The 17610-nt window shown below is 26.0% G+C and overlaps 1 protein-coding gene across 1 annotated transcript in view; it reads left to right on the top strand.

Moving 5' to 3' along the window:
* The window catches only part of LOC106691169 (uncharacterized), a 37187-nt gene extending 20413 nt beyond the window's left edge, over window positions 1-16774 (top strand). The window contains exons 2-4 of the mRNA XM_014436845.3: window positions 14083-14158; window positions 14266-14447; window positions 16124-16774. Of these exons, the coding sequence (XP_014292331.1) occupies window positions 14089-14158; window positions 14266-14447; window positions 16124-16360 (489 nt within the window). The 5' untranslated portion in view covers window positions 14083-14088 and the 3' untranslated portion in view covers window positions 16361-16774. The remainder of the gene's footprint in view (window positions 1-14082; window positions 14159-14265; window positions 14448-16123) is intronic.
* Window positions 16775-17610: the final 836 nt, after the last annotated feature.

Here is a 17610-nt window from a genome sequence, read left to right as displayed (position 1 = left end):
TTATTTATTTTATTTTATTTTTTTTACTTTTATCATCCCATAGGCGTTTATGACCAGAGGGTTTTACGCCCTTAAGCAACAATCAACAACAGCAACAACTTATTTTAGTGATAAGGTGATAATTGAGTCCTAACCTGTTGAAGATAGGTTCTGTTGTGAATGATGTTAGTAAGAGTAAATAGAGACAATAATTTACGTGAAAAAGTTTTAAGTTTAAATTATAAAAAGTTTTATAACTGAATAATCAATTTAGAAGCAATGTTTGAAAGTGTTTAAATATTATTTTAATATTTAATTTGTTTTAAAAATATGACATAGGCAATTAGCCTACAGGAGATATTTTAGAGAATATATGACACCAATATTTAAGGTATAGTCAAAAACATTAGTGTGTTCAGAGGAAATAGTGTAATAATTATATAAAAACCAATTTTTATAGATTGTCTCCTTGAAAATGTTCCGAGGGCCGAAACGATGGAGAGTTTTTGGAAATAAATGTTAAGAATAAAATTGGATCAAGTGTGTAATAATAATATTATAATAATTAATAATAAAATTATATAATTTTTAAAAAAACAGGATATTTATGATATCTTTATCAGGGCATTAATGTACGCACATCTCAAAAACAAATATTAAAAAACATTTTACAGTATAACGACTTACCTTGCAAGAAATTTCTTTCTTATTTTATTTTTGAATTATAAGATATTTTATGGAATCTTAACCTTTATCCTAATTTTAATATATTAATGTTGACAACTTCTCTTACCTTGCAGGCGGTTCTAGTTTAGTTACCATGACTAGGTGTTTAGAGCTGGACACTATTTATTCTTGAGTAATTGTTTTGCTATTTTAATTGTTACATTCTGTATCTGCATTGTAAGACCTTTTACCGTATAATGTATGTTTTTCACAAGTACAGTAATGCCCAGATGATGTCTGAATTGGCGAAAATTTGGCAAGATTAATAAATTATATATATTTTTTAACCAGAATCGATTTTTTGTGAATTGATATAATTTTGGAATTTTTGTATTTTATTTCGGATGGAATAAGAATAAAACATTGTTCGTCGTATTAAATGAGTTTAACTGTAAATAAAATTTTAAAAATACAAAAACCAAAAGACACTTCCTGTAAAGTATACGAACAATTTTTTTTTTAAAATGAAATACCTGGTAATTTTACTTTTAGACTTTGAAACCCTTAAATTATAATTTTTATAAATATCAATATGTAGATTTTTTTTTTAAACTGCTTTCACGAAAATAATTCACCAATACTTTTATCCAACAACTATAGGAACACTGAATTTTCTCACTTCCAACCCATATCAAGAATTTTTCTTCTTCAGAGACAAAATTGGTTTCAAAAAAAGAAAAACTCAAATATTTTATTATATACCTCCGTTTCTAATTTTTTTCATGAAGACTCGGTGTTTACTATTCCTTACTGTAGATGGTCTAAAACCACTCCCAAGTTACCTGTAGAATGGTAGACTCATGCTTCATGAAGTTATCGCAATTATTGTGATTTTCGAAAAAAAAAAAAAAACCTTCATGACTCTATATATTTATACTTGGTTATGTAAGTATTATAGCAATGGATAAATAACATAAATATATATCATTGAATTCATGTTATTGTCTAATCTATTTTAGGAGCTAGCAAATATAACTGAGTGCTCTATTATTACCGGCGTCTGTTTGAAGAGTAACTGCGTACATTTGATAAGAACAGTCTGCTACCAATATTTACTCTTTTTATCACGCTTCTATGAGAGTGCTGTTGACTTCTAAATTATTCTGTAACATCAAGACTCATGCATGATATCTGCGAAGAATTTTTCAGTATCCGTAGTTTTGTTTGATTAATCGACTGAATAATATGTTTAAGTAAAAAAAATATTTATCTATATTGTACAAATATGATTGGTAATTCCAATGCAATATTTGTGTTAAAATTGTACCATAATAAAAAATAATAATTATAAGTTTTTATTGAAAACCAGAACATTTATTTACAATTCTATAGGAGATAGGTGGAAGATAATCGATTGAATTGATGGGATTTGAAAGTGGAAAGGGTATTTGAGCGAAATACAGTGTGTTGTATTGGCACTCTGTATTTTTTTAACATTTTATTTAATAAAATTTTGATAAATAACCTATTGTAAAAGAAATATTTAACATATTTTTCAGAAAGTCAAAAAAGTATTGGCAAGCTTTTAATCATGTACACGATGTTTTATTTTTAATTTATATAATTATATAATTGTTAATTGGATGCTACTTATATTTTGTCATCATACCCATGGCATTTAAGGCAGCCTGTATTCTTCTTGACATTGATGAAACAAGACTTTGAGTTCTTGATCATTTGTATGCCATTCCTCTGACAAACTTTCTTTTAGCACATTTTTTGTTATTTTTAGCTTCGATAGAAATCATAGGTGTTATATATAGGTGTTCTATAGAATTAATGTCTGAAGGCTGTGATGGCGTTTTAAGTGGTCTTTGCACTTGTACAGCATCCACTGTTTCGTTTTGCTAGCTGTATGCTTGGGATCATAGTCTCGCTAAGCTAAATAATTTTGGAATGGATCATTCCACGTCAGCTCAACAAAATTTTGAAGCTTACCATGCATATAGATTTCGACATTTATAGATTTGATAAAATAAACGATTGACTTCTAATGGGGAAAAAAATAAGTTAATATAAGAAAAAGATAAAATTGTAGTAATCTCAACAATAGAATCGATAAATATATAATTTATAACTTATGCAGGATGTCCTGCAGAAGTCTGGGCTTCAATCTTTGAGATGAGGTTGGATTTCCCAAGTTGTGAGTTAGTCATTGCTCCTTTAACTGTATTTGGGAGTGGAATTTTATGAACTGTTGTTTTATGTTTTATTAATTTTGTTACTGTTTTATTTGTATGTTGTTGTTGAACTGTTAATTCTATTCTATTTGTAGTCCCCGATGCAATTGGCTTTACCAGGCTAAGGAACACTTTGTATAATTCAAGAACTATAATTGTGTATTATAAATAAATAACATATACCAATGTTTCATGTATCAATTACAAATTAAAATCCACTTATTGTTCAATTTTAACGAAATGAGTGTTTGATAGTACTTAAAAATAAAATTTAACTTTAAAACATAATGCGCGGTTTAAATCTATTTAATCAGAATATATTGTTTACAAAATGTCAATCTAATATAAATACTTGTGATCATTTATTAATTTATTTACCGACATTCTAGAGCAATGTAAATTTTGTTATCTGCATGCAGATAAATGATTCACATTTGTCTAAATAAATTATTTACTGACTGGTAAAACATTCACGTGATCCACGCCCGCTTTTCTATATCTATATCAATGCTATACAACATTCCTACCAGAGAAAGCATTTGACCACGCAACAGTCGCCTGCTAGCGACATGTCAATTAGATTTTAGATTATTATTAAATTAATTAATGATGTAATTAAGTAATTAATATTGTATGATTAGTCTCAATAATAAAAGCGGTGATCATTCACTCACTTATATCATTATATATCAAAAAAGACAATGGCTTTAAAGTTATTATTCATTATTATAATTAATATGTTATAATTATAATAATGTTTCCACTTATGGTTTAGGATACATATTCGAAGTTTCCATTTTTTTTTTAGATTTGGATATGTTTTTGGTAAACAATGTATACTCATGTATGTGTCATATATAGTGATTATACAGAGGACTCATGAGCACTCCACCCAATCCTGTTTATTGTCATGCAAGTGTTAATAGCCAATTATGAGATAATTTTTTTTTTAATTTTTAGAATTTGGAGGGTCCTTCCATTATTGCGGTTGGATGGGGGGTTCTTGCTAAACGTTTACTGGGAACTACTCTCCAAGAGCTAACCATACTTAATAGTTGATCATTACTTAAATTGTCAATCAAGTCATCAATCCGTATTTAAGTAACTGACCCAGGATAGCAAACAGGACTATTATGATTGAGCCTAGGACGTTCCATGGCGGATATTAAATCAGTGTGAGGGGGAGACCAATAGAGGAGTAGAGCCTGTGTTGTTCAGTGTCCTTGTGCTCTGGTTGTGAGTCACACCTGTACTGTCACTGCTGTAGGTATGTCGCTCCTCAACTACGTGTACACATGTGTATGTATATTTTATATGAATATATTTATTTATAAAGTTCTATAAATTTGTGACTATAATTATATAGTGAAACCTCACTTAACGGACACCTCTCCCATACGGACAATTTTCAAATGACCCCTTTGCAACAGACCCGGACCGATTTCGTCACCGAGAGATAATTTCAGGGGCCGATTGAATAATTTTGAAAATTATATTCATATTTAATTGTTATATATTTTGATATAAATACACACACGCATTTAAATAAATCTTGAAGTTATTTCTAGTTTTAATTTATAAAATCATCATCAGCATCAAAAGCATCATCATCAAATCAAAAGAACTATTCATATCTATTCATCTAGGTAGCATTTCCATTCTAACAAGATATTAATTCGGAAATGTAAAATAAAAAGTTCTTTTGAATTGAATTATTAAATTTTAAATGAAATGTTAAAATTTTTGGTTCTCCGTCTTAATAATCAAATTTGCTCCTTTGCTCGTTATGTTTTAATAGGTCAACAACATAAACCCAAATATATCTTACAAGGGTTTTTTGTTCACGTCAATCTTACGTCTTGTCATTTCCTATAATATATAAAAGTCAAAATCATATTTATAAAAATTTATAAATATTAAAAATCAGTTAAGTAATTTTATTTTTCGAAAAAAAAATTTAAGATTTTTATCATCATACTTGTAACCTTTTATTTTTTATTAATTTTATATTGGTAATATATTATTTTTTCTGACGTTTCGGACAATTCGTCCCTCTTCAAGCATTTTCTCTTTTAGTGTTATAATCTTTTTTTTTCTTTCTTGTTTTTTTTTTCATGATTTATTTTTTTACTTCTACGTCTTCTACCTGCAGAAAAACAGATAGTCCGAAATGTCAGTAAGAAGAATATAATATTAATTGAAATACTAATAAAAAAAAAAAAATGTTTTCAAGTATGAAGGTTAGTAAACCCAGAAGATAAATAAATCTGAAAACACTAAAAATCAAATTTAAATATCTTACGTATCTTTGGAATAATAGTAACACTTTTTTGCTAATTAATACATTGTCTCCATTATTTCTTTTTTTTTATAACTTCTGAACTACTTGTAATAAAATAAAAATATCAAAGTTATAAAATACAACAATAATGAAAAAAAAAAAACGAAATTTTTGCAGAAACGTTAGGATAGTGTTTATTGAAAAACGTTTGATATTAAAGAAATTAAAAAAAAAAATTAAATATTTTATTAATTAAATAAAAATATTTTAATTTATAAAAAATAGTACTAATAAACTTTAAACATGCTACATTTGTATTAGGAAGTTATTTTCGTAAACGTCTGCGAAGATTGAAGGAAATAAAACTTATTGGGCCAAATGATTATATTATATACATTAAATAAGAAATCTCATCAGTAATAATTTGTTTTAAAAATACAGTTTATCTAATTATTATGTATTATATCTTTCATTTTAGACATAAAAATATAATTTTTACTAGAGACAAGTAGTGGAATTCTAAAAATATATGCACCACTTATATTTACAGGGACAATAACTGAATTGTTGACTTGCCCTATTTAAAAATGCTGAAACAGATCTTTTCTCAATGCAACAACGAAATACATTTTCGAAACGCTTTTGTTGCAGTTCCGTTTTCAAAAGTTCATCAACCTTGCTAAACAAACCTTTTAAAATAGGACTCTATAGAAAATGTATTGACTAGACAAAACCTAATTTGAATTGTTTATGCAAGCAAAACCTCGAAACAGAATTTTTATTTTAAATAAGGAGTATTCCTTTTGACGATTTGTAGTGCTTTTTTTACAGTTAAGGATTGTAATTTTATTCATATACACATTAAATCAAATTTATTTAAAAATATATCCAGTTTCCGATATATGTTTTAGTTTTCCTTCCAATACGTTTAACAACAATTTGAGGCCTAATTTTTATCAAATAAATGTATATAAATATTTTAAAAAACCTTGGTCACTTTCTATAAATTCATTGAAATTATAATTATTTTTTAATAATTAATTTTGTAAAATTTTCAATCAGAGTACATTTAAAAAAAATTAATTACAGTTAAAAAAAAACAAAATTAATAATAACCCCATGGAGATTAATCATCTAGGAAATAAAAAATGTCACTTACTTAGCTCCAAATTGTTTTATGCTGTTTATATAAGTAATAAAAACGAAAACTAAGTAAAAGTTCATGTTGCTACAAAAATAAAATTTAAAAGTAATAACGCAATCAATAAATGATCCTGAAACGAAATGATTTATTAACTATTGCATCACCTAACCTATGATAATATAATTATTTCGCATCCTCTTTGCCTAACATTTTTAAAATAGACTTTACTTGAAGAATTGTTAATAAAATATAATAAAAAAAAAACTCTATCAGTCATAAAATATATTAAAAAAATATGTGTTTGCGGTGTAAAGGGACCCCACAAACATACTCTTGAGAAAAATATCCTCAAAAATCCGAACTTTTTTTTAATGTCTTTTACTGCAGTACAATTTTTTTTTTTTTTAGTGCCTTACACTATAGTGCTGACAGTTTATACTATACTAAAGACAGGTTTTCTTAATTGTTTTGTTTTTTAGTGCCTCACACTATAATACTCATAGTTTTTAATGCCTTACACTATATTAAAGACAACTTTCTTAGTCCCCTACACTATAGTACTGGCAGATTTTAATGCCTTACACCATACTAAATAAATTTTGTTCTGAGTGCCTTGAACATCAGTACAAAAAGTTTATTTTTAATAACTTACACTATACTAAAGACAGTTTTTAGACCCTTACACTATAATACTGACAGTTTTTTAATGCCTTACAATATACTTAAGACAGTTTTCTTAGTCCCCTACACTGTAGTACTGACAGTTTTTTAATGCTTTACATCATACTAAAAAAAGTTTTAGCTGAGTGCCTTAAGCATCGGAACAAACAGTTTTTATAATAACTTACATTCTAGTACAGACAGTTTTTTTAGTGCCTTACACTATACTAAAGAAAATTTTTTTGAGTGTCCTACATAATGGTACAAACACTTTTTGATTACTTCACACTATAGATAGTACAGACTGTTTTTTATAGTGCTTAACATAGTAGGTGTTTTTTATTTTGTTTTTTTGGTTCCTTACATTATAGGTTGTTTACTATAGATTAAGGCACTTGATAAACTTAATAAAGTTACTGTACAAAAGCCCAAATTTTTTAATCCCACTTTTCCTAAATCAGTGTTTTAAACTTTACATATTTATACAGGTATTTCATATTATATATTCATTTTATCACTTACAGTTAAAAATTTATGAGGAAATAATTTTAAATATTTTTCTTGTAATCTTTTTTAAATTTTTTCTTCCATTTAAAATAAAATGAACTTGACAGATTTTATTATACAGATTATAATCAATAATAACAAATGATTTGAGAGGAAAAGTAATAAATAATTTTATCTTTTTTCACATTAGAATATTCCGTTTCTCAAGGCCTCAGGTCAATATTTGAAATACAACCAGACACAACAATAATTAGATCGCATGTAAATTGTTAATTTATTCAAACTTGATAACTTCACGTTGTTTACACGGATAAACTTGGGCTATATATCACGTGAAATAACGATGTAAATTTTTGCATTATAAAACAGTAGGAATTTGCCTGCTGCAAAAACATTATATAAAAGTCAATAATTAATTTTTTTTTTTAATATTTAGTTATAACTAGATCGTTCTGGTGGGTCTAACATTGTTATTACATTATATTTCCTTTTAAGTATTGTCAATTCGGTGTTTGATTCACATGGAAAAAAGACTTCCCTAAAGATTTGCAATGTTGTAATTATAAAATAACTTTAATTAACAAAAATAAATTAGTAAAAAAAATACATCTAAAATATTAGATATATAACTGGAAATTTAAAAATAACATAAAAGAAACTAATGTAAATTCAAGGAATCAATTTATATGTATCCTTAGTTTGTGTATAATTAATATAGGTTTTTAACATATGTTTATTTATAATTTACAAAATGATATTAAATTTTAGACCATATAAACACGTCTAGTTCATGATTCTGAATATGAATTATATATACTTTATTATAAATTATAGTACATTTTATAAATAAATCGAAATCTATTTCGAGCCATTTTTTAAATCTATTTGTGTGTGAATGAAAATCAACTGAATAAATTATTTGTTTTTTGTTGGTTTCTTCTTAATATTTTATTTTATTTGTTTTTCACTTACAGTGTCATTTCATAAGTTGTTAAACACTTCGCCCTTACTTCAATTATCATTAATGTCAAATTAAACTTTGTAGTTCCGTGATATTGTTTATCTTAATTTTTTTATTTATTTTAAAGATTTCAAATATCGTCGCTTAAAGTGTGGTACTTTGTAACTTTAAGAAAACTTTATACTATTAAAAAATAAATAAATAAAGCAATATTAGAGAGACATCTCGAAAAACTGTTGAATCCTATAATTATATTTTTTAATAATATCATTTTAGACTTCGAGAAATAAATGATAAATATATACAGCTTTAATAAATAATATAATATTTTTTTATAATTATTATAAAAATTATATGCGGATCCTACTAAACAATAGTTGAAACGAGACGTAGCTGGAATGATACGGTGATTTTTTATACAATTATTTAAAATATTAAAATCGTATTTAAATTTTTTCGGACTTATGAGGTATAAAGGTTGTTCGTTGTGGCTTAAGAGATGATATATGAGTTCTTTAAAAGAAAAAAAGTCAAATATGGTTAATAAAGAAAAAAGTGACATTTTTCATTTTGTGTTTTTTTTTGTTTTTTTAAAAGCCAAAAGTAAGATACAAAACCCCCCAAATAAACGACCTTATAATAAACAGCTCAAAATAAGCAGAATTTTAAATAATCTCCTTTATTTAAGACATATTGTTTGAAAACAGATTTTAAATATGTTAACTGGGGTGAAGATGAATATGATTAAAAACGGCCAAATTAAAGAATGTATTATAAATATAGGATAAATCTGTGATGAGTTTTTGATATTATTATATAATTTCATGTTATAATAAAGTGGGCTTATTGTGGTTCAAAAAGTGTTTTTCTCAGTCTTGGTGATTTATATTTAATAAGAAAAAAAATAAAATTAATATTTTAGACTTATTGTTAATTATTAACTTTGGAGAAGAAAATTTTAATTTTTTTGTTTATTTTCTAAAATATTCGGACGGTGGTTTCACTTTTTCCTTTTTAAACAAATCATGCTAATTTATTCCGTTCACGTTTCTTGTTATCCGTTCTCTTGTTACTTATCAGTAGTTTCTTGAAGAAAAGACAGAAGTTATTAACAATTTACCGCCCAAAATGTATCCAATTTTCTGAAACATATCTGTAAAATGCATGGGAAAAACTATTATGTTTAACATGATAAGGTGTTTTGAACTGAGAAGGTTTAAATACTATTCATAACAAGATAACATTGTCTGGCACCTTCCATACATTATGTAATATTGAATAAATTATAAACATATATAAAATAAAAAACACTATCTGTATCCATGAAGGAGAGCATGTTATATAAAGGACGTATTCCAAGGACGATGTTTTATTATATATTTTTTGTTTTTTCCTCCTCAACTAACTAAAATAATTGCATATATCAGTCTCTAAAATAAAAAAATAAAAAGTTTTTTTCTTTTCTAAAACTTACAAATGAGACCAAACAATAACTAAATTAACGAACAATAGTTCCAACTTTTCAAGACTTCGCCCGTAGAACTCTAACGCTTGCTTGGTATTTTAAACACTTTTTACTTCGCTTTCAAATACGTGGGAGAAATTCACTTAATATTAAATATAGTATTTTTCTTGGAATTCGAAAAATTGTAGGAAACTGAACAACAATATTTTTATAAAATTGTCCTAAGTTACTAATTATCAGTTTATCGTCGGTGCAAACCCAAAGTGGCATATCTCCGTAATTTGCTGTTTTGAATTTTGTTGCAGTTGAAAGTTGTATTCTATTCTTATGATTATTTTTTCTCAGTACAAGAGATATTGCCGTAGACATAATCAATTCGAACGATTCGATTGTCGATCACGTGGGTTTATTAGAAATAGGGGGCTACAATAAAATGAATCGTTTATAATAAACACTTTTTTGATTTAAAAAAAAAAAATTAGTGAATATAAATTAGTCAGTAAAAAAAATTAATAAAAATCTATAATAATAAATAAAATAATAATAATAATAAATAAAATATTTATCCTAGCTTAAATTGCCTTATTGTTGTAATAATCTTAGTTTTTTTTTTATCTTTTTAGCCCTGATGAAGCCCTGCAAAGTGGGGGGAAACGTCGGAAAATAAATAGTTGTAAACTATTTTTGTTTCTCTTTTGACCGCAACCCTGACCATCTTCTTATATGTAAATAAAAATTCTATGATTATCAAACTTCCTGAAAAATTATGTATTGTTACTGAAAAATGAAAAACTATATTTCTTAATTAATTTAAATTCGGATAAATATTATTTGAATTTAGCTTATTTTACTTTGATATGTACTAAAAAAATATACATAAGCATAAAAAATGAAACACCTTTGTTATATGAGATTACTTTTGTTTTTCTGGTGCCATGGTGAAATTTTGAAGTAGATTATTAAGCAATTAGATCACTCAGTTAAATGTTATTTATTTTAAGTTTCAACGTTACAGATCCTGAGAGGAAATTTTAAAAACTGAAACCAAAATTGAGGATTTTCTACCAAAAGTTAATATTTTGCGGCAAAAACTCCTGTCTCGAAAATATGTTTTTTTTTTTACAAACACGTAGAACTCCTCCATTCTAGTGGTAGATTTTGAAACTGCCTTTTTTAAATATTTTTAAATTTTCTTGGGATGGAAAATATTTCTCCGATATTCAAGATAGCTTTTGTCGTGGCGTCCGCCATATCCACTCATGATCAGTAACGGTTTTTTTGATCAATTAAAATTACACCAAAAAGTACATCAATTTAAAAATTCAAATTTTTCCCTGTCAAATAGAAAATCAAAATTTTCAATAAAAATTTAACTTTTCTACATGAGATGCTCCCTTGATTATTTTTAAATAATAACTTTTCAAAAGTGGATATATTGATTTTTGATGACAAATTCCTTGATTAGTTCTGTTTATCATAATAAGTGTATGTGTAAATCAAGTATTTGAGCTGTGTAGTTACGATCTATATTAATGTAAATATAATATTCACGTATTATAATTAACAGAACCACATGTAGTTTGAGTTTTTGAAAATGCCTCTCTGTAGCTGAAACGCTGAATCATGAAACAAAATAAATTAAAAAAAAATATTTTATTTGGTGATAAATCGACCTCAATAATCGATCCCAAAATTGTTTTTTTATTTAATATATATTGCTGAGATATTGTACTTTTAGTGTATTTCTACAAAAAAAAAATTTCCTTTTAATGTAAAACGTTAAAAAAAAAAAGAAGGAAAAATTACGTTTTATGAAAATTGTGATTTATAGAAATATAGTATTTATTGTATATTAACATTTTATTTTATTTATATTAATTTATTTGTTGACTAGTTTATAATATGTTAATTTTCATTTTAATAATAAATTTCAGAAAATAGAACTATTTCATTATCCAGATACAGTAGAATCTCGCTTAACCGGCGGTAAAAAAGAAATAAAACAACTCACTTTGAAACTGCTATTAAAAGCTTGAAGATCGTTTACCTAACAAAATATTTTTATCTTATTTTTTTAATTATTCTAATAAATTTAACTTGGCCATATATTAATGTATGTATCATCTTTTTATTTTTTTTTTCTATTTTTTTCCTAGTTTGTGAGTTAAATTGATATTGGAAGTTTTTTTTCTTTTTTACATTCCGTATTAGCATAATCTCTTCTCTTTGATCGAAATAGTGGTACTATACCTCAAGAAAAAATAATTTATAAAAATTGATAGTTCCAAAAATAGATTTCTAATGATTATTTATCAAAGGCTAAAATGTTTTAAATCAATTTTATTATTTTAATGAAAAATTCTATATTTTTTCAGTTCTTACAATCTTTATTACAATAGACGTTCCGAGCAATACAAACTATAAATAATTTATTACTGCAAACACTTCCTTGGTGGTACTTCCATATATCGTCTTATGGTTCTTGTCCTTTTCCATAAATTTTTGGTTCCAAAAATAAATCTTTATTGATTATTTTTCAAATTAATTGTCATCAAGAGAGCAGTAATAAAAAAAGAACATATAAACTATGTATATGACGAACTGGTATAGCTCGAAATGTCCATTGTAGTAAAATTGTAAGAACGCGAAAGGGGAGGATTTTCTCTTGGAATGATATAATTGCTATAAAAAAATTGATATCTTACAAAAGGACTAATAGTACAAGATCCCGAGAGGAGGAAAAGTGAGTTATTTCGGCCCAATTTTTTATTACTTTAATGAAAACTATGTATATTTACTAGTCAAAATTGATAAGTCTGCTAAGTATAGTCAGGGGAAACAAAACTAACTGTAACACTAAAAAACCTAATAAAACTACATTTATATAAAAACTAATATAGGAAATGATAAGAATATATGAAAACTACTACTCCTACGAAGATAAATGTCATAAACTACTTTATAGTCCATTAAACTAGCTTTAATTTGAGTGCTAATTGACATCTGTGCGTCGAATGGTTCCAGAGATAAATATTTCTCACAATAAATTCACTAACTTATTTACACTAATGTATATATTACATTAAATATTGCTTTTTAAAATCTCGGGAACTTTTGAACATACTATACTAGGGCTCATAATTTTAGAAAATTTACTCGACTTTAAATAATGTTTTTCTAGGTTTTCTAGTGTTGTAGGTAGTTTCAAAGATATGGAGATCCGAATGAAAAATTAATATTTTATATTCCTCCAAACTATTCTTGACAGACTCATAAATTTTGACTATTAATGATATAATTTTTTTTTTAATAATAAAAAATTGTGGTGAAATAACAGTTTTTTTTTCAAACGGGTTCTTGTGCTATAAGTTCCGATTTTTTTTTTCAATTGAGTGTTTATTTTGTTGATAAAAATTTCGTTAAAGTATATTTAAATTGATCCCTTGGAACGACTGTATTGTTATTATTTATTTTTTTTATCAAAAGAATTATAACTGTAATTCTCTTAAGCTAATAATTGTTCGGCCTTAAGGAATAGTAAACAAGTGATAGCCTGGCAACATCAGTTTGTTCCTAACTACAGAACATGACAGAGATCCAAGTTTTCGAAAATATACCTCATGATTTCTTACTTTTCCGGAATTCTATCGCACTATACCTAGCATTCCGAAATCGTCTGACTTAAACGTGACTTTAAACGCGTTTTGCGAAGCTGTTTTCGTGTAACATCAATTTTCCGCATGATCTCTGGGAAAAGATAATTTCATTCCCTCGGTTTAATCAATAGTTTTCAGTGTGATAATTAATTTGAAAAAGATAATTAATATATCTAATTGGGGAACCTTGAAAATTTCATAGCTGATATTTGAACTGACCCCAGTTGGTGCTATCTTGGATTTCTTAACAACAGCCAGATAAATACTCTCCCCTCTTGCCATACTTGTCAGTCTGAAACTCAGTGTTGTGTGTATAACATGTGCTGTTAGCGATTCGAAAAGTTCTCGATTACATTTGTTTATTTGTGGATTACTCTAAACATGTAAGCTCTAAACATATTGTATTAAACTACTTACTTTATTTTTGTTTATAAATTAACTATTAATAAAGTTAGTATATTCCAGTAAAAATAAAATGAAATAATAAATATTTACTCATGTTCATAAAATGTTTTTATTTTAGATTAAAATGAGCATCACACAAACAATTGTCGAAGAAAGGCTTCAGCCTGCGATGTCTGTTGCCACAGAGCTTAAAAGTAAGATCTTTTGTATACTTAAGGACAGATATTATAAATATAAATTAAAAAAAAGTATATAAATAAATTAAGTTTATTTTTACACTGAACTATTACCTTTTAAATAGACAAGGCAACTAGACCACCTCTGCCAAGTGTGCTATTAAGATCTTCATCCTTCAACCGCCTCAAGCAGTTCCCATCGTCCCTCCACGCATATTTCTGCAGACATGGTTCCATCGAAATTTTCAAGTGGATCATCAACTCCAGGACCAAACTGTCCGATTCGATAAAGCAAATACTGCCACAGGTAAAGATTTTTATTTATTTATATATAAAAAAAGATTTTTTTTTTGGATAAAGGTTTATAGTAATATAAAATCATCTTACAATCTAAAGAACATCAATAACTATTATTAAATTAATTAAAAAATATGATAATTTAATAACTATAACTTCCTATTTTTTATTTAATGATATCAACGAATTTCTTTAGTTTCTCATTTTTAAAAAAAGAATAATATATGGGAATTCCAAATTATTTATAATATTAATCTAAATTTATTTTTAATAAATGTAAATATTTAATTCAACATTTCATTTATTTATAAAAACTTTGTGTTATACTGTAATGTTACAGCCATTTGGCCATTTTCAAACCAAGTATAAAAGCTATATATAGTCTTTATATACTTCTTGCATACAACATAGAAATGTAAAAAATTATTTCGAGACTTTGATAAGAATTTATTGGTTTCAAAACTCTTTTTCTGAAATAACATTATAGAATACAAATTATAGAATTATAGAATACAAATTTTGAAAAAAATATTAATTAATAAATCAAATATGAAATTAAAGTGATTCTATGTTTTTCTTAATTTATAAAGATTAAATATTATAAAAAAATTATTATTTTCAATATTCAATTAGAAATATATTCACCACTGACTCATTATCTAATGTAATTACAAATCTAACTTTCTCAATTTGCTATACATATTAAATTTTAAATAAATGCATTTAATTATCTATCTGTTTTTCTAATGAAATATTGAAATTCACCACCCTAACCGCTAGTTTTGTTTAAATTTTTGTTTGCTTCAATTTTAAATTTATTTCATGAAAAATCAAACCTAAATACACAATAAGTAACCAACCAACATTTTTATGAAATTCTATTCTACAAGCTATAACCCAAAATCATGGAGTTCCTCTTTGTCACTATTACATACAGATGGAGCCTATCTGTTACAAAAATTATCAATATAGCACGCAAATAACAATTTTTTTTTTTTAACTCCTTCTTCAGAACAGCTAACAGTCTGAATGGAAATAAATTACTCCAAGACATTTTTTATTTCATTGCTAGTTTTAAACTATTTTTAATTCAAGACTTCAAAAAGATTTACTTTTGCAGATTGGTCTACTGGATAAGATTTTTTAAGCCATATTTTTTTGTACAAGCATCTACATTACATTCGTTGTGGGTTCGAATCCCTCCTAGGTCATTCAAAATTTATTTTATAGCGGGCACAAGAAATGAATCTTGACTTTCCAAAACATCTACATGATCAATTAGTCGTAGTCTTTAATTTAAGACAATTATTAATGACTTTTAATCACAGAAAATCATTTTTAATATCATCCTCAAAAATTCACTATTCTTAGGATATAATTAGATATTTATTTTATTTTTCCCTTTTGGCTTTTTAATACAAAACTCTAAAATCTAAGGTTTTAAAATCATTGTATCTAGTTCTACATTTTTCTTTTTAGAAAAATATGTTGACCAGAAGTTTTTAAAAATAATTTATTAAAACTTTATAGAACCAATCAATATTTTATCATGTAATTTTATTATGATTTAAAAGATAAGCCGTTATCTCCTTTAAAAAATATCATTTATTTAATCTTGAAAAATATAATAAATGTAATTTATGTAAAGTTATTCAAACTTTTAATAAGACCTTATTCTGTTTACAGTTGCATGCAGCCCTCCTGGTAACATCAGTTTATGCCGCAGTTGGATTGATCTGCTTACAACTAGTCATGTGCATTGTTGCACTCACAACAGTTTGCGTGCCAATAGGCCTATCTTTCCTCTTGACATGCATCGTTGTCATGGCTGCTCTCGCTATTAAACTGAACCTGAGAGGACGAGATCAAGGAACTCAAGAAAGGAGAAGTCGCAGTCGAACGAGGCATCCGAAACAGGAGTGAAAGGATGAAACGATACAGAGAAACGATATTTAGTAATGTCTCTAACCTCATCCTGATCTCCTCCTGTTAATAAAAATTATCGAGACATTGTGATGTATATAGCATTTTATAACATAAAGTTTACTTAAATTATTATTGATTATATGTATGTTTTGAAAAATAGATGTCTATTTTTTTTTTTTTTTTTAAATGGCTCGTAGAGAGCTAATGGTGTATGATGATAAATATTTTAAACAAAGAACTAGGATGAAAAAAAAATACTACTTGGATGATATGTGTATATTTATTAATTGTGATATAGGTCAACTTGTTTTTATAAAAATGATCTGTATATATAAAATTATATCGTAGATTTTAACTTTTGTATGAAATAAAGACTGACTTTTTTGCTATTAAATATTTGTTTGTCTTGTCTATTGTTTTTTTTTAATTTTTCTTATACCTATGATTCATTGTTTTATTAGTCTAGAAGCCAAAGTGCAAAATGTATAATTATTAATATCAAACAGAAAATTTAGGGAGAAATATAACAAGCCATACAGCAATATACTTAAACAATAATCTCAGTATTCTTTGAGAATACTCATTAATTTAGATGAAATTATACATATTTTCCTCTTGAAACTTTTATCATTATTAATAAAGGTACAATATTTTGAGGCATTATTCCTCATAAATAAGATTTATGTAGTTATTAATTGCAAAACTTAATATAATAATTATTACAATATTTAAACAAATAACAAAAACAAAGTAACAATAAGAATAATAAAATACCTAGTGATCAGATGTACCTCTATTCAACCAAATCAGCCGTAACCTTAAATAAAAACAATAGACAGTTTAAATATATGTCATAGTACATAGGGCTTAAAATATTTTGAAACCATGATTTAAAAAAATAAATAAAAAAATAATTATTACGCAATTAATATAAAGCTAATTTTTGCAATTCTAAAGGAACATTAAAGCTTGTTTGAGATAAATCATTTACAGAAAAGAAAAAGAAAAATATCAACATATTAGATGATGTTAAATTGGATGTCATTATTGGTAATTAATGTGGTCCATGTTCTATTATTAGTTTTAAATTATTATTTATAGCAGTACTTCAGGTTGTCATTTATTTATTTTAAGATACAAAACATAAATACTTTAATTGTGTATTATTTATTTTTAGTCAATATTTTGACATATACTGATAATGAAGGACAAAAGAGATGGAAAAGACACTCCACTATACTGACCTC

Source organism: Halyomorpha halys, unplaced genomic scaffold, assembly GCF_000696795.3.
Source record: "Halyomorpha halys isolate HHAL.00 unplaced genomic scaffold, Hhal_1.1 Scaffold2128.1, whole genome shotgun sequence".
Lineage (NCBI taxonomy): Eukaryota > Metazoa > Arthropoda > Insecta > Hemiptera > Pentatomidae > Halyomorpha > Halyomorpha halys.
The sequence above is the reverse complement of the archived record's forward strand: the minus strand, read 5'-3'. Positions and strand labels throughout refer to the sequence as shown.